General features: G+C 37.0%; 1 protein-coding gene across 14 annotated transcripts in view; it reads left to right on the top strand.

Annotated features, from left to right (window-relative positions):
• Positions 1–2,854: 2,854 nt before the first annotated feature.
• Positions 2,855–23,854, top strand: part of NEK1 (NIMA related kinase 1) — a 214,055-nt gene continuing 193,055 nt past the window's right edge. For 3 of the 14 annotated variants that reach the window (XM_063603986.1, XM_055111995.2, XM_034959401.3), the window contains exons 1-4: positions 2,859–5,360; positions 14,706–14,870; positions 15,279–15,375; positions 18,169–18,266. In XM_063603986.1, coding sequence (XP_063460056.1) covers positions 14,754–14,870; positions 15,279–15,375; positions 18,169–18,266 — 312 coding nt within the window. In that variant the 5' untranslated portion in view covers positions 2,859–5,360; positions 14,706–14,753. Of the gene's footprint in view, positions 5,361–14,705; positions 14,871–15,278; positions 15,376–18,168; positions 18,267–23,854 lie in introns of those variants that run through there. The other 11 variants (XM_063603987.1, XM_063603984.1, XM_055111994.2 and 8 more) reach the window with 7 other exon arrangements.

Here is a 23,854-nt window from a genome sequence, read left to right as displayed (position 1 = left end):
TATATTCACTGGTTCCAGGGATTGGGGCGGTGGGGCAGGGGGTGTTATCTTGCCTACCATAGGGTGCTTAAATTCATCTTTTAACCACAAGTCTCAGTATGCATTTTTTAAAAGGCCCCCAGTATACAGGAAGTATTTGGAGACATAGCAAAATAAGTTATGTGAAAAGGGTCAGTTTCTTCTACTGTAAATCAGATTTTTGGGCTAGGACTGGTTGGAGTTTAAGTTAATAACAAATACTCAACCAATATTTAAATTAGCTTCACACTTCTGCCACCAATCAACCAACAAAACTCTTGGGGCCTCAAGGAAAGGGAAAAAGGACAAAAAGATTGACTCACAGTGTAAGAGTTTACCAATTACAACCAGGTGTAGGATAGCCTGTTCACTAGTATATCTGGAACCCTGGCAGATTGAAACAAGAGAAACAAATGATAGACATTACCAGTGAGTGGAGGTGGTATAAACCTTGCCCTCTGCCAGCAATTCTCTCTCTGGGAGTGGCAAGTTGTATGATGCTATTTTATAGAAGTGGCAAAGTAAAGAGTACTGGGAATCATATCTCAGTTTCTTCTATCTTGCTCCCTGGACCAGTAAAGTTACTCTGAACTTTCCTTGAAATAAAAAACCTAGAAATAGGATTACTTACCATAACAACTTAAAAGAATACACTTAAAAAAAGTTGCACAGAAAAACCAAACAAGATTGTATAGCTCCACTTCATGTATTTATGAGTTGTTTCAGAAAAAGAACTTTGATCTTGAAAGGCGCGGTGGCTCATGCCTGTAATCCCAGCACTTTGGGAGGCTGAGATGGGTAGACCACCTGAGATCAGGAGTTCAAGACCAGCCTGCCCAACATGGCGAAACCCCGTCTCTACTAAAAATACAAAAATTAGCTGGGCATGGTGGTACGTGCCTATAATCCCAGCTACTCGGGAGGCTGAGGCAGGAGAATTGCTTGAACCCGGGAGGCGGAGGTTGCAGTGAGCCAAGATCACTCCACTGCACTCCAGCCTGGTGACAGAGTGAGACTCTGTCTCAAAAAGAAAAGAAAAAGAACTTTGATCTTATTGTTTATGTTTCAGACACATTGGAAAGAGAGAGAATAGAAGGGATTAAAACATTCTATTATGAAAATAGTAGCATGGTTCTAGTCTAGAATTTCCTCCTGATTCCACTAGCATCATAGAAGTGAAAATGACCTTTTCTTGTCTTTTGTCTTTTCCCCAAAGATAACAAGAAGTTATCCGAAATAGCTTTGCACTTCTAATTACAATTCGAGACCTTTGACATGGCAAACAGTCTTCCAGTTTAGTGTGATTGTTTCCCACAAAACTGCCTCAGTAGGACTTGATACACTCAAAGCTCTTTCAGCCAATCATATCCTGAAAACAGTCTCATGAAGTGACTCATTTCTCAGGCTGCACACAACTAAGGGCACAGTGTTTTGTTTAATTCATCCTAGATACAGATTATGATCATTCTTTTCAGATGGTGGACTCATCTGTGCGCCCTGGCAGGTGACCCCATTCAGAAAGCCAGAAACTCAAAAGCTGACTAGATGTTGTATCTTTGCATATGGAGCTGGGCCTACCAGATTAAGATCCAGAAATTCAGTAGGCTGCTACAGTTTGACTCGTAGCTACGCAGAGTTAACAGTGAGTTCAAACCACATAAGGCTAGAGTAGACTTTCAGGAACGTGGCTTAAATAACTAAAAATTTCTCGCCTAGAATGTAGCAAGATGGAGTACTAAATGCCAAGACATTGACTTTTTTTTCTCCCTTGGATTTGAATATTACATGTCTGTAAAAGATCTGGATTTTAGAGAATGCTTTTCTTCATATTTAGTATTTTAGGCCCTTCTCTAATCACAAAAGATTGTTGGTAAGTATGCATGTTCTCACTCACAGGTGGGAACTGAACAACGAGAACACAAGGACACAGGAAGGGGAACATCACACACCGAGGCCTGTTCTGGGGTGGGAGGAGGGGGGAGGGATAGCATTAACATGTTAAATGACAAGTTAATGGGTGCAGCACACCAACATGGCACATGTATACATATGTAACCTGCATGTTGTACACAAGTACCCTAAAACTTAAAGTATAATTAAAAAAAAAGATTTTAGGTGAGTATAATCAGAACTTATGCCTTCATAAATACATGGTCTTTTAATAAAATCATTTACATAATAATTTCACAAAGGGAAAATAGTGTAGTTCTATACCAACCATTTGCTCTAATTTGTTATTCTCTATTTTGTTTCACCTTGCTGCCTGCTTTCTAGAAAGAAGGAATAACAATATCCATTCCTTGAATATGTTTGTCCCCATCATCTAACATATAGTGCTTAATTGTGAATGCATGGCAGAATATATTTCTGAAAAATCTCTAGTAGAATAGCTTAGGCATACTGCTAGTCCCCTTCCATTTAATATATTATACTACCACTATTAATAAGGAGTTAAGAAATTTTCATAACCAAGACATAGGAGTGTTAAAGTGAAAAAATATGCATACGTTTTGACCCAGCAAACCTACTTTTAGAAATCTATCCCACAGAAGTAATTATACCATTGGAAACAATATGTCTACTGAATGGAGTAGATTTTGGTATAGCCATATCATGAAATATCAATATCATTCACAAGAATTAGTTGATATCCGCATAGATGTTCATATACTATTAAATTTAAAAATGTACGTTGCAAAATAATATGTATACTATAGTCCCGGCTAGGCACAGTGGCCCACGCCTGTAATCCCAGCACTTTGGGAGGCCAAAGCAGGCAGAATTACTTGAGCTCAGGAGTTCAAAACCAGCCTGAGCAACATGGTAGAACCCATCTCTACAAAACACACACACAAGAAGCCTGGGCAACATGGCAAAAACCCTATCTCTACAAAAAAAATACCGAAATTAGCCAGGTGTGATGGCACGCACCCATGGTCCCAGCTGCTCAGGAGGCTGAAGTGGGAGAATCACTTGAGCCTGGAAGGCGGAGGTTGCAGGGAGCTAAGATCGCGCCACTGCACTCCAGCTTGGGAAACAGAATGAGACCCTGTCTCCAAAATAAATAAATAAATAAAAGACTAAGACTAATATATAAAATATAAAAATGCATGCTTGTGTTTTTAGGAACTTAGAGAAAAATGTAGATGATATTAATTAACTGTTAACATTGGTTTCGTGGAGGACAGCACAGAAGAGAGCTCTGGGAAGGAGACGATAGGCTTTATCTTTGTGTACTTGTGTTACTGGCTTGTTGCAAGAAGCAAAAACTTTTTTGTTTGAAAGAAAAGTCCAATAAAATATTTAAAGAAAAAGAAGCCCCAAAGCACTCTTGTTTAAAAACAAAAAAAAATTCAATTGTACAGGGGTATATAAACCAGAAAGGGAAATCAGGTAATCTTCTTAGGTAACCTGCTTTATTTACTCATCAATATATCAATGGTATCTTTGTATGTCAATAAAGTAGATCTTGATTACTCTTTTAAATGGCTGTAGAGTATTTCATTGTTTGGATATATTATAATTTAATCAATTCTTTATTGTTATACATTTACAGTATTTCTAGTTTTTCTGGTTATAAACAATAACGGTTATCCTTGTATATAAATCATTGCTCACTTGTCCCAGAAGTTAAATTGTTGAGTCAAAGGATATGCATACTGCTAGCATACCTTCTAGAAAGACTGTAGCAGTCTGTAGTCCTACCAATAGTTTATGACATGAGCCTAAAGAATTATCTAAGGAGGTTAGCTGACTAGCCATTCTTCCTGTAAGCAGCAAAAAGAATTTGCTTAGATTAGTAATTGGCAACATTTCACTTCACTTTGATGTACAAAAGGATGTGGGTAGAACTACAATTGTGCATTCAGACACGAAAATTCCTACTAACTGGGGGTAGGAGGGCCCACAGGAGTGTAGACTAGAAGTAGAAAGAATGAGGAAAATAAGTCTTTTGTAGCTGTATGGCGATTGAAGAGGAGATAAAACAAACTCTCCAGCTTTTCAGGTTGGGTGACTTGCAGCGCCATCGTCTGGCAAAGCCGCCAAAATCTTTCAATGTCCCTAGGAATAAAGTTGCCCTGAGTAGGGCCACTCAGGATGACACCAGATGATATCCCTTGTTATAGTTTTAGGGGAATCTCTTCCTACCTTCGCCAGTCCTGCAGTGAAAAAATGTACTTAGACTGCTGTACATTTCCAAACCCTTCAACATACAGACAAGTAATTTATACATACATTAGATGTAAAGGTGTAGAAAACCCCATACAGCTTTTAAAAAATATCTCAAGACTTAAACATTCTTCTGTTTCAACCATCCAAGATATAATAGGAAAAGACTTGCTTTTTAAAGCAAAATTGCTCTTTAAAATGTGGCATCCCTAAGTAGTGAGCTTTCATGTAAAATAAAAAAGTCCCTTTCTCGGTGTAGTAGCTGTGGGAAAATTTTATATGCTTTATATTCCAAATTGGTTTCAACTAGTGAGTTCTCTCCCGCATCTCTGCATGACTCTTAACAGCTTTACACTCTCTCCATCCTTTTCATCTCTCCCGTCTCCTCCTTTCTGTCTTCCCGCCTGCGGAGCCCGCCCCTTCGCACAGCACCCTGCCCGCCCCTTCGCACAGCACCCTGCCCGCCCCTTCGCACAGCACCCCGCCCGACCCTACGGTTCTAGCCCAGCCTCACTGCTCCTTCCCAGCCGCCTCCGCTGCGTGCCGCCTTCCACGCGCTGACGTCACACGCCAGCGCCGGTGACGCGCCGGCCGCTCCCCCTTAGTCCGCATTCGCTCCAGGGTTTTGGGACCCTAGGTTGCGGAGTCCTTACCCTACCCTGGCCTCTCGAGCAGTTGTCCCCATAACTCGGAATCTAGAGCCGCTGTTGCGAGGCAGGAGCACGTGGCAGTCAAGTAGCTTCCCAGTCCCGAACGCCGCCCGTCCCCACCCCGCCGTGGCCACTAGCAACGACCTCTGTGAAGTTGGAGAGGCGGTAACGGAGGCACTCCCCCTGCTGCACCCCGCCGTTTCTACGGGGCTCAGAAACCAGTTTGTTTGTTTCGTCGGGGTAGTGTCGACCTGTCTTACGGGCGTCGCCCGAGGCAGGACGGAGTCAAACCCGTGGTATCAACTGAAGACGAGTGTCAGGTGTGGAGAGTCTCAGTGCCCCCTTTCAGTCTGGACTGTGAGCTGCTGCTGGTTAGACAGACTTGGTTTCTCTTTCAGGATGTCATTTTCAAAATGCGGGATGGTACCTCTGCTTTATTAAGCCCCGTAGGAAGACTGCCACACCTAGACTGATGCTTATTAGTCATCACCGTTATTCCTACTAACGTCCTGTGTCACTGAGGTGAGTTCCACTTGGGGGAAGGAATGACATGCAAAATGGTAAAAATCATCCTGGAAATGAGATGTGCGTAGAACTGCTTATATTGAGATTACACAGATACCTTAAGTGTTTGCAGGGAAAATACCTTAATCTCATTTAAATGTTAATTCTCTAAGACACTCTGTATTACAAAGCGATTCTTGGACATTACGGTATTTTTAAAAACTAGAGCGGTAATGGGATTAAAATAATAGGAATCTTAGTATGGATAAGCAAGCATTTGCATTGCTTATGTTGTGTCCAATCTTAAATTACTGATAAATTTTAATTAGGAAGCGAATATGAGTAGTAGTTAGCTGGTTACCCTGTAATCTTAGATTTCCGTTTCCATGATTTGACACAGTTTCCATATGTAAGGCATTAATTGTTGTACTACTTTAAGAGTTTATCATAACTTTTTTTGCAGGCCTATTTTTTGTTCTTTAAGATCTGCTTTAGGAAGCAGAAATTTTTTTATTGCCTTGGTATGTTTCATTAGAAATGTTTATGAAGGATTAAAAGTGGCATCCAATCTAAGTTAATGACCTTTTTTTATGATGCAGCAGTATTGTAGAGCTGATGGAGGGGAGCCAAATTTGGAGAGAAGTAACTCCTTGTTTCTAGTTTACATTTGTCTGGTATTAGAGGTTCTACAGATCTGTTTCACTTAAAATATCCATTGTTCTAGGTGAAATGTAAGGAGCCTATTTTGTGGGAAAACAGGTTTTTTTCACGTTAAAAGTCACTGTCAGGAATTTAATAAAGGTCGTCGGACTTGACCACAGAAGTTCTTTTGAGGTCGTGTGAATAGTACATTGACATTGTATTCCAAGTAAATTTTGCCCTGTCTAATCTCCTGCCTTCTAGTCTAAGTCATGAACATGACACCTTTTCACGAATGTAAATTCTTTATTTACCTGTTGGTAGTTTCTACTACAAAATCTGTTGAATATTGTCTGAATAGACTTACAGAGAAGAAAAAATATTTTGAAAAAAGTCTAATAGAAATTCCATTTTTGCTTTCTGCTTTTTCGAATAAAGGAAAATAAAGAACTTTTTTCCTGAGAAGATAAATGGATCCCCTCCCACTATTCAAGATGGTATTTATTGCTTAGGGAGAACTGTATGTATGGATTGTAGCTGCATACAGCGCCAAAAGACTTCTTGAAACCTGTTGCCATGCCTTTACCATGTTTCCCTTCAAGACAGCCTGTCTGTAGAATATCTGAAACACCTGATGAGAGCTTAATGCTTAACCTAAGTATGTGTTCCAGATTGATCGAAGTTGAGCTTTTCCATTCATATACTCTAAAATTGTTTATATGTGGCTCACAAAATTTTATTATGTCCAAAATTGCTTATTTGTGGCTTTAAAGAAATTCTTAGTGGCTGGGTGCGGTGGCTCTTGCCTGTAATCCCAGCAGTTTGGGAGGCCACGGTGGGTGGATCACTTGAGGTCAGGAGGTTGAGACAAGCCTGGCTGACCTGGCGAACCCATATCTACCAAAAATACAAAAAATTAGACGGGCGTGGTGGTGCGTGCCTGTAATCCCAGCTACTTGGAAGGCTAACACAGGATAATTGCTTGAACCCGGGAGGCAGAGGTTGCAGTGAGCCGAGATACTGCCACTGCACTGTAGCCTGGGCGACTGAGTGAGGCTTGTCTCAAAGAAAAAAAAAAAAAAAGAAAGAAATTCTGGGCCAGACGCTGTGGCTCACACCTGTATTCTCAGCATTTTGGGAAGCCGAGGCAGGTGGATCATTTGAGGTCAGGAGTTCGAGACCAGCCTGGCCAGTATGGTGAAACCCCGTCTCTACTAAAAATACAAAAATTAGCTGGGTATGGTGTCACACTCCTGTAATCCCAGCTACTTGGGAGGCTGAGGCAGGGGAATCACTTGAACCTCGGAGGCCGAGATGGCGCCATTGCATTCCAGCCTAGGCAACAGAGCAAGACTCTGTCTCAGAAAAAAAAAAAAAAAAAGAAATTCTTAGTAAAATGTGAGGAAAGCTGTCTTATTTGACTAGAGGCTGAGGTACTTTTTTCTGGAGCATAGTTCATATACTTGAAAAGAAGCATGATGCCATAAGAAAACTCTGAATGTCAAAAGTGAGGAGTTTGGAGATGGGGAATTGTTGAAGGATTTTAATTGGAGAAATTGATTTAGCCAGTATTCTTACTATTTCTATCAGATATTATTGTTTTAATATTTATTGTTTTGAATAGATAATACATTTGTATGGTTCAAAATTCAGAAAGTACAAAAGATTGAAAAATCTTTTCAACTATTAAATGCCTTCTTTGTAGGCAGTATTACTAGTTTATTGTGTATCTCTCCATAGATATTATTTAATACAAGCCAGGGGTGCATGTGTGTATATATATACATATGTATATTTATACACATATATGAGTAAGCATATATACTTATGTATTTCCTTTTACTAAACAAATGATAGCATGCCATATTTATTATTCTGATCCCTAAAAATCTAACAGTGTATTAAGAAATTATATCAGTTTAAAAGTTGCTGTGTTGACTGTATGTGGATGATTACATTTTGCTCTATTAGAAACAGTGCTGCAGAGGATAACTTTGTAGATACTTTGTTTTCCTACATTTGGAAATATTTGTAGGGTAAATTCCTAGAAATTGAATCACTACATCAAAGTTTCTGTCCCCTTATAATTTTGGTAGATGTTGCCAAATTATTTTCCTTAGTGCTTGTACCAATTTATAGTCCCACCATATTGTTTCCTGCTATTCCCCCACAGTAGAGTACAATAATCAACTGTGAATTTTGCCATTCTAATTGATGAAACATGCCGTCTCTTGTGCTTTTTTAAAAAAATTGTGGTTAAATATACATAACATAAAACTTACCCCTTGTATTTTAAAATTGTATTTCTTCTTCTTTTTTTTTTTTTTTTTTGAGGAGTCTCGCTCTGTCACCCAGGCTGGAGTGGAGTGGTGTGATCTCAGCTCACTGCAACCTCTGCCTCCCAGGTTCAAGCGATTCTCCTGTCTCAGCCTCCCGAGTAGCTGGGATTACAGGCCTGCACCACCACACCCAGCTAATTTTTTGTATTCTTAGTAGAGACAGTGGTCTCACCATGTTGGTCAGCCTGACATCAAACTCCTGACCTCAAGTGATCCACCTGCCTCGGCCTCCCAAAGTGCTGGGATTACAAGTGTGAGCCACCATGCCCGGCCAAAATTGTATATCGTTTTACAGGAGATTGGGTATCGTGGCACATTTTAACATAATTTGTATTCATTCTCGGTGTTAACGTTTAACTTCATATCCTTTGTCTACTTTTCTTTTGGATTGTTGTGTTTTTTGGTCTTATAAATATGTACGAGTTTTTTATTTGTTAGAAAAATGAGGTCGTTGTAATAGCTAAAATATTGGTCTAGTCATATTAATCCCTCAAGGTTTTTTGATTTTGTGTTGTGCTTCAGCTAACCGCTCTAAGACAGAAGTCATTCTCCCATGTTTTATTTTATTACTATTATGCTTTTATTTCTTACATTTCAGTATTTTAGCATCTAGAATTTAGGTTGGTGTAAAATGAGGGAATAAATTAACTGTTTTTTCCCCACATGGCTACCTAGTTGTCTCACTGCTGGCTTTGAACTTTTTATTTCAAAATTCATCTTTTTTCCTACTGATTTGAAATGTCACTATGATTATTAACCAAGTTTTAAAAGTTTTTTGATTTCTGGACTTCCTGTGATTTGCCTATTTCATAATTATTGTAGCTTTGTAATGTGTTTTGATATTAAGCCAAACAAATTTTCCTTCATTGCTCTTCTTTTTCAATATTTCTCTGGCTGTTCTTCTTCTTCTTTTTGTGTGTGTGTGTGTGTGTGTGTGTGTGTGTGTGTGTGTGTGTGTCTGAACTTTAAAATCAGCCTGTCTAATCACCCCCAGTCCCAAAGCTTATGTTTTTATTAGGACAGCATTAACTGTAGAGATTAGGAATGAAAATCTTTATGATATTAAGTCTTCCTATACATTTATTTCTCCACCCCCACCCCCATCCCGGTGTGTGTTGTTGTTTTTTAATATTTTTCTCTCAGTTTTTTTGTTGAATATTTTCTATTGGTTCATTTTATAGGCTAGTAATCCTGCCTTCTGCTGTGTCCTGTCTGCCATAAATCCATGAATGAGTTCTTAATTTCAGATATTTTATATTGTAGTTTTAGAATGTCCACTTTTTAGAAATAAATTTTGAGGCCAGGCGCGGTGGCTCACACCTGTCATCCCAGCACTTTGGGAGGCTGAGGCGGGCGGATCACAAGGTCAGGTGATCGAGACCATCCTGGCTAACACGTGAAACCCCGTCTCTACTAAATATACAAAAAAATTAGCCGGGCGTGGTGTCAGGCGCCTGTAGTCCCAGCTACTTGGGAGGCTGAGGCAGAAGAATGGCGTGAACCTGGGAGTTGGAGCTTGCAGTGAGCCAAGATTGCGCCACTGCACTCCAGCCTGGGCAACAGTGCGAGACTCTGTCTCAAAAAAAAATTAAAAATTAAAAAAAAATTTTAATTCTTTGTTGAAATTCTCCATCCTTTAAAAAATCTGTTTTATCCATCTTTTTATCTTGTTTTCTTAGACATATTAATTAATCATGGTTACTTTCAAGTCCTCTATTAGTAACTTCATGTTTGAGTCATTTGTGAGTCTATATCTGTTTTTGTTTAATGTGCATCATTATTTTTTGATGGGATACTAGACATTGTGAATGAAAAGTCTTAGAGACTCTGAAACATGTATCTTGTAAAAATTGTTAGTTTTGTTTTGGCAGTCTGATGAAGTATCAGTGAATAACTTTGATTTTATCCATGGTTGCTTTTAGGCTTTGTTAGGATGAGACTGTTTCAGTCCTCCTCCATGTATGCACAGTTTAGGAACAGAATAACAGGAGCAGAACTTACTGTAGATTTTTGGACTCCTTCTATTATTTTTCCTCTTCAGGATTTTGGTAGTCCTGAACTCTGACCGCTTTCTCTCCTCAGCAAGACTGCTGCTTTATACTTGAGCTCCATTGTACTGTAGCACAGTTTGGAAACTCTCTTCAGGGAAAAGGCTGGGATGAATGTAGAACCCACTAGTATGTTTCCACCTTTCGGTGATTATAGCCCCTCAATGCATTGCTGTTTCTTTATATATTTTATTCAGGTTTTAAATTGTTTTGGAAGGTGAGGTGATCTGATACTAAGAACACCATCATGGTTGAAAGAGAGTCTCACGATTTATTATGTAGACTTTCACTTAATCTCCTAGATCATAGATGGGATTTCCATTCTTAGTTGTGCCTGGTGTACCCAATCTAGAGATATCTGTGGTCTTCTTTCAAGATGGGAGAGGAGTACTTATCTGACTGGGAGAGGTGGAGGAGGCAAACTAAGTGTCTGACACTTCTTACACAAGCTCTTCACCAATCCTGTTTGAGTCCTAATATTATCCTCACTCTTAGATGCCCCAGTACTTCCAATTATTGAGCTAGTTCGTGGTGGGAATTGACTTGTTTCTGACTTATTTCCCACTGCTGGCTTAAGGTACAGCTTTTCTCTATTCTCCTAAGTCAGTTGCTGCATGTTCTTTTGTGTTTGCCAGCTTCTAGAACTGTATTGCTGTTGCCTTCTCTTCTGTTTTGCCTTTTTGGTAATCCGTTTAAAGTCATGTTCCTCAGGTTTGGAGAAGTAGTAGAGCTAAATATGTAAGGGTCAATCTAGTATGCTTAACTGTAGATTACAGTTTATTTATTTTTACTTTTTAAATAATTAGGCTAAAGAAATTAGTATGACTTCTTTTAATTTTTTGATGGAATGGCTTTCCCCATCACTCTTACTCTTTGTGGCTAAGAGTACAATTCTAAACAGTGTTGACATTATATATTTTCTGACTTTTTAATTTTCTTCTCCTTGAGTCATAGACTAGTCGAGTTGGCAAGGTCTATAAAATGGCATTAGGTTTAAATCTTTCGTGTTTCTAGATAAAGAAACTGAAGTCCACAAAAGGCAGATGGTTAGCGTTTGATTATGTAGCTAGTCTTGTCTCTTGATTCTGAATTCATTGCTTTATTAGGTGACATAACTCTTTGGAAAGCTCAAATATCAAAAAAGTCTCTGATTTTTTCCTTGTTGCTTATCTTCAGGATCAGCTATGTATTATAGAGATTGAATTGATATAATTATTAGAGACCTTAAGAACACTATAGAGTGAGTAAAGTTGGTATTGTGATTTTCATTTGAAGTTGGAAACTGAATGGTAGAAAAGGCAAACATTAATTTGAGTTTATTACAATACTGAAGTAAACAGGATTCGTATGTTCCTTCAGTTACAAGTTATGATTTTGTATGTGGAAGCCTATAGTACAATTTGTTATTGTTTTCTATTTCATTTGGTATGAAAAATTTTATGGAATTATAATTCAGTTGAGAAGTCTCACAACTAGGAAGTAGCTCAGTTAAATATATTGTAAGATGCTGAAAGTAATCTATTTTTTCATGTTTTCCCTTTTACTTCCTTTATTGTACACTGACATTACAAAAAAGGAGAGTTTGTCTGTTTTCCTGAAAGTCATCTACCACAAGTCTTTTGTTGTTCAGAAAAGTGTCTGCATTTGACATATTTGATGGCAATTAGAGTCATCTTTCTTTACTAACAGGATCAGTAGGTCTGCTTTATAGAGTTAGAACCACAATGTTCAGTAGTAATGTTGGCAGTAGAATGCAACACTGGGGACTTTTGGAGTTTCTGTCTTATTAGTGTGGTCCCTAGAAAGGAATTGGCAACTTAATTTTAAGGAATGGCCAAACTGACTAATTTTGTTTCCCTCTCTTGGCAGAAAGTCGCAGAATAATGATGATTGTGAAGTAATCTCATTATATGGCTATTATTTAATTTAATTTATGAAATTTAGATTACTAAGATGAGTTTATCTTGATTTTTTTTGTAAGTAGCATAGTAATGTAATATATTAAACATTCATGTTCTGGAAAAATCATTAAATTGTGGCTGGTGCCCAGATAGCCATTATATTGTGCCAGTTAACACAACTTGGGCTTGAAAATATATTTGGAACAACTTTTCTTCTTTAACTCACTGATGCTAAAATGCTATAATAATGGTTTATTTCTTGTTTCTCTTAAAGTTGCTAAAGGCAATCTTGTTTTCTAAGGTAGAGAAAGGCTCTTTCTCACAAAATTTCATGAGTCATACTTATCTCATCAGTGCTACCACAGGCTGAGTTCTGGCCTGTGGTCTGGTCTTGCAGGCACAGCATATGATGTTTGTCATTTAAGGAGATTGGATCATTTTTAGAGGCAAAATAAAGTTAAAAACAAATTTGGCATTGATGGATGAGATAAGAACATGGATTTTTTAATTTACAATGAGAAATATGGTAAACTGCCACAGAAATTTAAAAAGAGTTTCATGACAAACTTATTTTCTCCTAGAAAGGAATCACACATTGGAAGCCTGCTATGAATGGAAATAAAAAAGAGCAAGCTAGGTGAATTAAATGTTTATTAGTTTCAGATTAGCATAGTAAATTCATGTATGTCTACAATAAGGGTGATATTGCCAATAGGTGGTACACATTATTGCTCTTATGACTCTTTCTCACACTTTTTTCAGCTTTCACTAGCTAGCTTATTGTATTCTGGCTTCTCCTGAAACTACCACTCTTTTGAAATTACTATTCCTAAAGATACTAATGACCTTAATCAATTGTTTTGGTATGGTAAGGGTTTAAGTGTGATACTAAAAGTAGAAATATAAAGAAAACATTAATACATTTGTTTATATCAAAATAATCTTTTATACTTAAATAAAGGCAACTAGGATATAAGGGAAAATAATTTATGACAGATAAGGACTTCATTACATAAGGAGTTTTTACAAATTAAAGACCAACTCAGTATAAAATGATTAAAGAACATGGATGAATAGTTCAAAAGAGAAAAAATAGAAATGTTCAATAAATGTGGCTGCTCATGGTGGCTCACACCTCTAATCTCAGCACTTTGGGAGGCCAAGGCGGGCAGATCACCTGAGGTCAGGAGTTCAAGACCAGCCAACATGGCAAAACCCCGTCTCTACTAAAAATACAAAAATTAGCTGTGTGTGGTGGCACACACCTGTAATCCTAGCTACTTGGGAGGCTGAGGCAGGGGAATCGCTGGAACCTGGAAGGTGGAGATTGCAGTGAGCCGAGATCGTGTGACTGCACTCCATCCTGGGCTTCAGAGTGAGACTGTCTTAAAAAAAAAAAAAGAAAAAAATGTTCAATAAATGTGGAAGAATTTTTCAAATTCACTGGTAAGCAAAAGAAATCAAAATAAAAACGAAACACCATTTTCCCCATTAGACGTATGGAGTAACAACAATAACAAATAGTGACACAGTGTTCATATGTGCCAAGTACTGTTTTCAGTACATTCTTACATTAACTAATTCTTCCAACACTTCTGTAAATATGTACTATGGTTATTCACATTTTACATGTGACCAAACTGAGCACATAGAGATAAGTAACTTGCCTAAGTTTACATAACAAATAAGTGATAAAGCTAAGATTTAAACTTTTTAGTGTTCTTTAACTACTACCCTTTATTGCTTCTCAAAGACTTTAATAAATAACAACCAGTGTTTTGTTATTATAAATGACATTACAGTAAACATCTCCCTAAATACAAGAAATAGTAATAACCAGTGTTAATGAGGGTACCTAGTAGCAGGCACTACTGGCTAAATGCGTATTAGTAGACAGTTCTGTTAAGACACTTAATATGTTTGAAAGCCATACTGTAACATGGGCATATTCTTTGAATTCAGAATTTATCCTAAGGAAATCCTTACAATAAGCACATTAAAATATGTGTACAAAAACTATCCGAAATTGTTCTATACTAGCAAACATTTTAAACGAATGTTGAATAAGAGGGGATTAGTTAAATAACTTCGAGAAATAGTGTATTATTAGGTTTTCATTCTTTTTGGAGAAAATAAAGTAATGCTACTAATTAATTCATGTAAGTTTGCCTTTCTCTCCATACATTAAGTATACGCAGTATTTGGCTTTCCAAAGCATTCTTATAAAATTGAAATATCGCATTTTTTTCTCTTTTTGGATGTAATTAGGTTGTACTAGTAAAGTATATAAAGTGTAACTTTTAGTGAATATATTAAATATCCTTTTTTAAAATGTTAGCAAATCACTAAAGAATTAGAATTTGAATTAAACATTAAAATTGTTATGAAGTTATAATGTTTTATCTCATGTTATAAATGCTTTATCTTTTTTGTTAGTTTTTTAAATGTCTAGCATATCTGTAAAGATGCCTTAGAAAAAGAATCATGGAGAAGTATGTTAGACTACAGAAGATTGGAGAAGGTTCATTTGGAAAAGCCATTCTTGTTAAATCTACAGAAGATGGCAGACAGTATGTTATCAAGGAAATTAACATCTCAAGAGTAAGTATATTTTTAGTTTGGTTTCATGAGTAATGGTTTAGTTACAATAGAGCTCATTGTTAGAGATTTTCTTTAAAAAAAAAAAAAGTAATCGATAACCTAAAGCAAAAGACTCCTTTATTCCCACTAATATCAGAATACCCTATATATTCTTTCAGATTTTTTCTATGATATGTGCTTATGTTTATGTGTTTAGAAAAATATACTTGCTGTTCTGTAACCTAATCTAGTTTGGACATCTTAAAATGTTTCTACTTACAGATTCAACTCATTCTTTTTAAGTTCTTGCTCTATTTTGTTGATTGAACTGTATTAATACTATTATGTTTTAACCACTCACCTATTGATGGACTTTTAGGTTGTTTATTAATGGTTTCATTTACTATTTTCTTTTTCCTCCCATTTAAGATGTCCAGTAAAGAAAGAGAAGAATCAAGGAGAGAAGTTGCAGTATTGGCAAACATGAAGCATCCAAATATTGTCCAGTATAGAGAATCATTTGAAGGTCAGATAAATTATGCGAGAGAGTTAAAAAATCCTAAGACATTAATAAATCTTTTTGTGAATGCATTCTTAGGAAAAAGATACCATTTTTGCTTAAAAACGTACGCATATGAATATCAGCTTGATTCAAGGACAATACTGATATCATGCCTGCATTTTTTTTTTTTTTTTTAATTGAGACAGTCTCGCTCAGTGGCCCAGGCTGGAGTGCAGGGGCATGATCTCGGCTTACTCCAACCTCTGCCTCCCAGGTTCAAGTGATTCTTATGCCTCAGCCTCCCAACTGTGCCTGTATAATTTAATACTGGCTGTTATTAGTGATTGCTTTAAAAGAAGCAATGCAGTAAGTGCAAGAATTTGGACAGAGCAAGAACAGTAATTTACATATTTTTAAACTGAACTTCCTGTAAGTGCTGCCACCACTACCACTGAGAAAATGTTCTGATCTTTAGAAAGTATCCTCACTCAGTATGCTCCTCTGTACCTCATTATTATAATAGTGAGGTATGTTGAAAGTTTTCTCAGGTTCTTAAAGTATTATAGCTATAATGCTGTTTTGGAACTATATGCATTATATTTAATAATGCAGGTATTAAGATAAGGCAAAGCTTCTCTAAAGGCAGGTCAAAGTGGTTTATTGAATTCCTACCCAAATATTCTCATTATTATACATTTCTGTAAACTAAAAACCAGGTAATCTAGATTGAAAGTAGAAGATAATTGAAATGACTCAGGGACATATCACATACCAGTTTCAGAGTCTGAATTAGAGCTAAAGTTACTACATTCCCAGATGAACTCAGTGTCTACTATAAGTCTCTTCTACTTTTATAAAAATGTGATTCAATTAATACATTATGTCACAAGGTACTGTATTTTTTATGCTGGCAGTGAAATGAAGATTTATATTTCATGTGAAAGAGTACAAAATTAACCAACTCTTCCTTTTCAGGACCTTGAATTTTCCTTTATCTTTCTCCTGGCATCTATCCTTTAGTTTCTTTTTTTGTTGTTGTTAACAAAATTTTAATATTTCAAGTTAAAAGGTTTTGAGCAAATATTCCAGCAGATGTTTTGGATTTATATTGACTGCTTCACATAGAAACATCTGTGTGATTCAAAAGGGGTAGCATGTTTTAAAAATAAGGCTTTATTATTTCTCTTAGTTTTGGAAGAATACATGCTAGCGTCAAACATAAATGATAGCATAGTATACGTAATTTTTTGCTTTTTGTTTCTTATGCTACATACATTATAACATCTATATACATATAAATAGTGAATTATACAGTTTTCAGGAGTTTTTTTCACATTATAATTTCTCACATGTATATTTGGATGATCTTTCCAGGTCAATCATAAAAAGTCATACAGATTCTTAATTAGCTTTATCATATAGATTCTTATCCCAGTGGCACATTACAAACAGTAGATCAAAAGAAGATATGTGCACCACGAGAATGTCACCACAAAGTATAAGAAATAAATACTCCTGGAGGCTGGGTGCGGTGGCTCACAATTGTAATTTCAGCAACTTCGGGAGGCTGAGGTGGGAGGATCTCTTGAGCCCAGGAATTTGAGATCAGCCTGGGAAACATAGGGTGTTTGTAGACCCCATCTCTACAAAAATTTAAAAAATTAGCCAGGTGTGGTGGTGTGTGCCTGCGGTTCCACCTACTCTGGAAGCTAAGGTGGGAGGTTTGCTTGAGCTCGGGAGGTCGAGGCTACAGTGAGCCATCATCGTGCCATTGCACTCTAACCTGGACCCTGTCTCAAAAGAAAAAAAAAATACTGCTGGAAATAAGGCCATAGCACAGTCAGTGAAAGAAGTGAGAACTAGGAAAACTGTTCTTTGAGTTGTGATAGTCTCAGTACTATGTAGTGATTCAGAAAATGTTAAAAGTGATATTGGCCACTCTTCCTTACTTAAGAAGTAAGGGATGGAAAGAATCATCAAAGTGTTCTTCTAAGCTGGACACAGTAGCATGGGCTTGTAGTCCTAGCTATTGGGGAGGCTGAGGCGAGAGATTCCCTTGAGCCCAGGAGCTCAAGGTCAGCATGAGCAAAATATTGAGACACTTTTTCTTAAAAGAAAAAAAAAAGCCTAAATAAAAAAAAGAAGTGTTCTTGTAGTCCTTTCTATCCATAGGAAGAAGCACAGAAGTACCTTTCTTTGTGGACCGAGACATAAAGGTGGATGGGGCAGTGCCCATCTTCATGTTTGTTCACAAATCATATGCAATTTTTTAAAAAGTGCATAAAATTAAAGAAAGCTCCAAGAGGGTGGAAACAGTGTATCCTATACACTGTTGAATCCTCAGAGTTTATCACAACACTTATTTTATTTATTTAATAAGTAAGTGATTAAAGTGGATAAAACAAAGCAGAGAATTAATGGCCAGTCAGAAAACTAAGATAACCCATCTCTGATGTGATATATTGGTGGAAAAACATGATTTTATGTGTGACATTTAAGGAATTGTATTTATTGAATGAAATCAAGTATGTCTGCATTTTCTTTATATTTCAGAGATGTTTAGGTCAATGCAAACAGCACTATTCAATAAAATAGTGTATTTTTAATAGAAATCATTAATGATGGAGTTTTCTGTTAACCTAAGTCATTATACAATCTTTGTGACCGGTATACCTTGACTTTGTGCCCTAATTCTTTTGAGTATGGTCCTGTTTTTTGTTTAGCAGCTGCTTTTTAGTAAGCTTTTAAGTACTTTTAATTTAGCCATGCTTTTGGTGTACATTTTTAAAAGTGGACTGTAATGTTTATATTTTGTAGAAAATGGCTCTCTCTACATAGTAATGGATTACTGTGAGGGAGGGGATCTGTTTAAGCGAATAAATGCTCAGAAAGGCGTTTTGTTTCAAGAGGATCAGGTAAGTTTGCATTTAGGAAATTGACTCTTACTCTATTATTGAGAAGTAGTTCAAAATTTGTTTATGTGTGTATTTGTTTTTAACTACAAATGCTAATCAAAATTACTAGGGAAGTTTAGTATATCAATAGTTTACTCATATTTACCTCTAATTAGCTGCCACCTTTGTTCAGTTGCCCATCTCATTTATAGTCTGTAATGATATATTGTTATCTCTGTGATGTATGTTATATATATCATGCGTCTATGTATATGCCTTAATTATTCATTATAACTGACTAATTAGTCTATATTCTGTCAATCTGGCTTACTGCTGCCAGACTATATATTCCTAAAATGTGGCTTTGCCAGGTAACTCCAGCTCTAGAAGCCTCGCACCGACAACTGCATTAAATCTAATCTCTCTTTTGATTTCCAGGATCTCTAAAATATGGCCGTTCCCTACCTAAGCAGCCTTATTTTTTTCTATTCCCTAATCTGTACCTCTTTTCATTTGCTTTAACAGATATTTATTGAGCATGTGCTTTGTGTTAGGCACCAGGCCACATGTTTGTACATCTCATTCTCCTTCCTGTGTATTTACTCTGATTATTTAATTTATTTTGGTAAGCCTTTTCCCCAAACTTTGTTATTAATACTCTACCTTTTTTTTTTAAGCTCAGTTCAAGTCCCAGCTTCTTTAAATTTTCCATAACTACTTTAATCTGTGATATTTTCCTTCTCTACATTCCTATCACATTTCTCATTATCACCAGTTCTTAATTTTAATTGCCCGCTTTTACATAGGGGAGTAGAGGGAGCACTGTGCTAGGAGTGTTGTATTTGTTATCTCTTCTAATTTGGATAAGTTTTTTCAATTTATAAGAAATCCAAGAGAGGTTAAGTACTTGCCCCAAATCACATAGTCAGTGTTTGAACCCACCTCTAACTCTAAAGTTTATAACATTTTCTTTTCACACACTTGAATTATAAAAGTATTGAAGTATACAGAAATGGAAAGTCTTCTTTCTCCACCCTTTTGTTCCTGAGATTACCACTGCTTTTAGTTTGGTGTATTCTTCCAGACTTTCTTTTCCATACTTAACACATGTACATATATACATTAAGACACACACATTCAGAAATGGGATATTATTATTATTTATTTATTTTTATTTTTATTTTTTTTTTTTGAGACAGAGTCTCACTCTGTCACCCAGGCTCGAGTGGAGTGGCACAATCTCGACTCACTGCAACCTCCGCCTTCCGGGTTCACGCCATTCTCCTGCCTCAGCCTCCCGAGTAGCTGGGACTACAGGCGCCTGCCACCACGCCTGGCTAATTTTTTGTATTTTTAGGAGAGATGGGGTTTCACCGTGTTAGCCAGGGTGGTCTCCATCTCCTGACCTCATGATCTGCCCGCCTCAGTCTCCCAAAGTGCTGGGATTACAGGCGTGAGCCACCGCGCCCGGCTGGGATATTATTATTTTTAAGATAGGCTCTCGCTCTGTCACCCCAGCTGGAGTGCAGTGGCACCATCACAGCTCATTGCTGCCTTGCACTCCTGAACACAAGCAATTTTCCCACCTCACTCTCTGGAGTAGCTGCTGCTACAGGAACGTGCCACTAGGCCCAGCTAATTTTTTAAAAATTTATTTTATTATTATTATTTTTTTTGTAGAGATGAGGTCTTGCTATATTGCCCAGGCTGTTCTCAAACTCCTGGCTTCAAGCAATCTTCCTACCTTGGCCTCTCAAAGTGCTGGGATTATAGGCACGACCCACTGTGCCATTTCTGGCCAGGCACAGACATGGGTTTGAGTTCTTGCTCTACTTATCAAGTTGGTAATTGTTCTGTTAACAAGTTCTGAGATTATTTTCTCATTTGTTAATAGGGAGATACCTACTATACATGTGGTGAAGGTCAAATAGTAATGTATGTTAGTATATACAATGCTATTTTTATTAGAACATTGTCAGATATATTTCATTGTTTGTGCTTATTTTCATTCATTTATCCCTATCGAACTTTAAAATGTTTGCTATTAAATGATATTCCCTTATAAAGCACATTGATATTTTATAGATTTGATTCTACTCTTTGATAAGTACTCTTAGTACATAATGTGGTGTGTGTGTGTATGTGTGTGTGTATCTTGTCTTCCTGGAAATTATTATGGAGATTTGTATAGTTCATCCATCAGTGAAGTTATTTATCATAAATGATAAAAATTTGGCAAGCCATTCTTTTAAGTTAATAGCGTTTTTTCTACCCTTCTGAATAGCAAGTTCTGTTAGCACAAATAAGGATGCTATTTATTTTAGCCTATTTAAAATAGGAAGAGGTCATTTAAACTACTTTCTGGGCTTTGAAACAGGAAAACTTAGAGCTCCATTAAACTGTAGCTTAGCATCAGTTTGAGATGATTTTGTCCCTTTCTAGAATGTAAGTGGGGAACAGGAAGACCTGTGAAACAGATGATTCTCCAGCTACTGAAGCCATTCTCTTCAGTGATACTTCCTGTTTGCATCTTTACTGGACAAAAATCTAGTCAGGTTAAGAAGCAACCTGAGTCTATGACTTTGTTAATAGAAAATAATGAGATGAACTAAGTACGTTCCCTTGGACAGTCTCTACATAGATATTTTAAAGATGTACCAGTATTTTTGCCTTATTTGCAAGTTTTGGATGAGTTTTTTTGATAGTCTCCCCACATGTGACCATAAATAATTTTCAGAATATATTCTTGATCAAAATAAAATCTGGCTTCATTAGGGTTGGTCCAAATAGTTAGGTGCAGCAAGAATGTTAATTAAACAAAGAACTTGAGTTTGCTCTGAAAACCTAGAGCATTATATTATCAAACAACTACTAAGGTTACAGAATTGATTTCTGTCTATAAATTTTCATAAAGAATCTTTGATTGGATTTTTAAAAACTCTTATTATTTGTTCTTCTATCCTAACGTCAGGAAACTGAGCCCGATACATTCTCTACCAAATTTCACCTGTAGTACCTATAAATTGGAGTGAAGTTTTTTCTTTTTGAGAATCTCCAAATATGCCAAGGTCCCTGGTTGCTAGAAAGTGACTTTACCATTTACGACGCAAGGACCCTGTAAGTTAGATAACAGGACAGTTTCCTGGCAGCACTATGTAAGTATTGGTTCCACATATATTTCCTTTTTTTTTTTTTTTTGAGGTGGAGTCTGGCTCTGTCCCCCAGGCTGGAGTGCTGTGGCGTGATCTCGGCTCACTGCAAGCTCTGCCTCCCGGGTTCACGCCATTCTTCTGCCTCAGCCTCCCGAGTAGCTGGGACTACAGGTGCCCGCCACCACGCCGGCTAATTTTTTTGGATTTTTAGTAGAGACGGGGTTTCACTGTGTTAGCCAGGATGGTCTTGATCTCCTGACCTCATGATCCGCCCGCCTCTGCCTCCCAAAGTGCTGGGATTATGGGCATGAGCCACTGCGCCCAGCCTGGTTCCACATATATTTCTTAGTAGTAGGTTTGTCATAACTGATTACATGAAAATCATCTCAAATAAGGCACTCCAGGTATGGCCTTGGTTGCACAATTGATTTGTCCAATTACATTCTGATAAAAAGGAATATAGATTCTTATCGAACCCATGAAAATTACCAATATTGTCCTGAAAAGTAAAAATATGTAAAACTATTTGCTTCTGAATTCTGAGTAGATTATTAAGATCAAATATCATTTTAAGTTTATAAAAACATAATCTAAATTGAGAATTAGATATAGCTTAAGAAAGAAAAAAGGCTTCCTCATCTATTCATTAAATTTTGAACATTAAAAATAATACCAATCATATTCCAAACAACCACAATTAAATTTTATTTAATTCAGTTTATTCATTCCTAGTAATTCTTGATCTTGGATCAAGCAGTTAGCATTCATGATGTTTGTCAGCTTATGTACAAAAAAGTCTTGAAGAAATTCTGACTCAGTTCATTGATAAGTTCCTTGATCATTTAAGCAATGTTAGGTCAGAAACTTGTACCCAAGAGTCTATTTTCTGAAGTGCCAGTAGTTTGGCATTCCTAGTGTAGTCCTTTTCAGGAGCTTTCTGGCAAGCATCAAGCAGCAAAGGCCTATTTGATAATGAGACTCAAAGGCTGTGGTTAGTTTATTATAGTAACCAATAATAGAATAAAATGCTCTGTTGGGGCAGAGTACATAGATTTGATAAGGGCTTGATGAATGTTTTTCTTGAGGATAAAAATGGAGAGCAAAGTTACTGACAAATCTCCAGGGCCTTCTCTAAAGCATGCATTTTGTGAAATATTAATAGTATTTTAGCTATACAGACTTAACCTAGGAAAGACTGAGCATCTTTTTAGATTTGGCAAGTCTTCCCAGGCATGTTGTATAGCAGTGTTGAGCTAATAGTTTTAGTGAGAAGTATCCTGAAATTTTTTTTTCTAACAAATAGGTAACATTCTTTGGTTACTTATTTAATCAAAGTGACAAAATATTGTAAAATGTAGATGAAGGAAATATAAGGATCTTCACAGTGAGGAACTTTTGTTCAAAAAACATAACCAAATGATAAAATCAGTATAAAGCAGAGAAAATTATTCTGGTAGACATGAAATATCTACTCTTTGAGCAGATTACACAGACAGTAAATGGTAAGCTTACTTTCTTCTGGTTAGAAGTTCCAAGATCAGTTTACCATTCTAATAGAGAAGCCAAGTTCAAATTTTTCTATTAGTATAATGTTTGGCAATAAAAGCTCATGCCTTTAAAAAATTAATGAATAAACCCATCAAAACTGAGCATACTTTGGGAAAATTCTAATACATTTTATTACACATAGAAATCTCAGTTTTGGAGCAGAGAAGATGGATTGTGGTACTGGTTGGTGCTATAAGGCCGTCTGTACTAATGCAAAATAACATACAACTGTAATTCAGACAACTATATGATAATTACTGTATGGTTCTTGATATAATACAACATAACATTTGAATTTAAAAGTCTTCTGAGCAAGAGAATCCCATTTTCGAAACAGTATTTTGTAAATATTAATATGAAACTAATGTGTGATGAAATAAAATGCACAGATTAGAAGCAGGGTTACAATTTTTTTTTTTTTTTTTTTTTGAGACGGAGTCTCGCTCTGTCGCCCAGGCAGGAGTGCAGTGGCGCGATCTCGGCTCACTGCAAGCTCCGTCTCCCGGGTTCACGCCATTCTCCTGCCTCAGCCTCCCGCGTAGCTAGGACTACAGGCGCCCGCCATCACGCCTGGCTAATTTTTTTGTATTTTTAGTGAAGGCGGGGTTTCACCGTGTTAGCCAGGATGGTCTCGATCTCCTGACCTCGTGATCTGCCCGCCTAGGCCTCCCAAAGTGCTGGGATTACAGGCGTGAGCCACGGCGCCTGGCCAGGGTTACAATTTTAAAGGGCTTCCGTCACCTCCAAGTCCAACCCCATGTGGTCAAACCCTAATGTAGCAAGAGTCTGAACTAGGGTAGACAAAGGGAATGAAAATGTAACATTTATATTTTATAAGCTGTGCCTTTCTTCTCTGCTTTGCTTATATATTCCATCAAAACTGAGCTCAGAAATCACCTCTTCTGTCCA

The sequence above is a fragment of the Pan paniscus genome, chromosome 3 (assembly GCF_029289425.2).
Source record: "Pan paniscus chromosome 3, NHGRI_mPanPan1-v2.0_pri, whole genome shotgun sequence".
Lineage (NCBI taxonomy): Eukaryota > Metazoa > Chordata > Mammalia > Primates > Hominidae > Pan > Pan paniscus.
The sequence above is the reverse complement of the archived record's forward strand: the minus strand, read 5'-3'. Positions and strand labels throughout refer to the sequence as shown.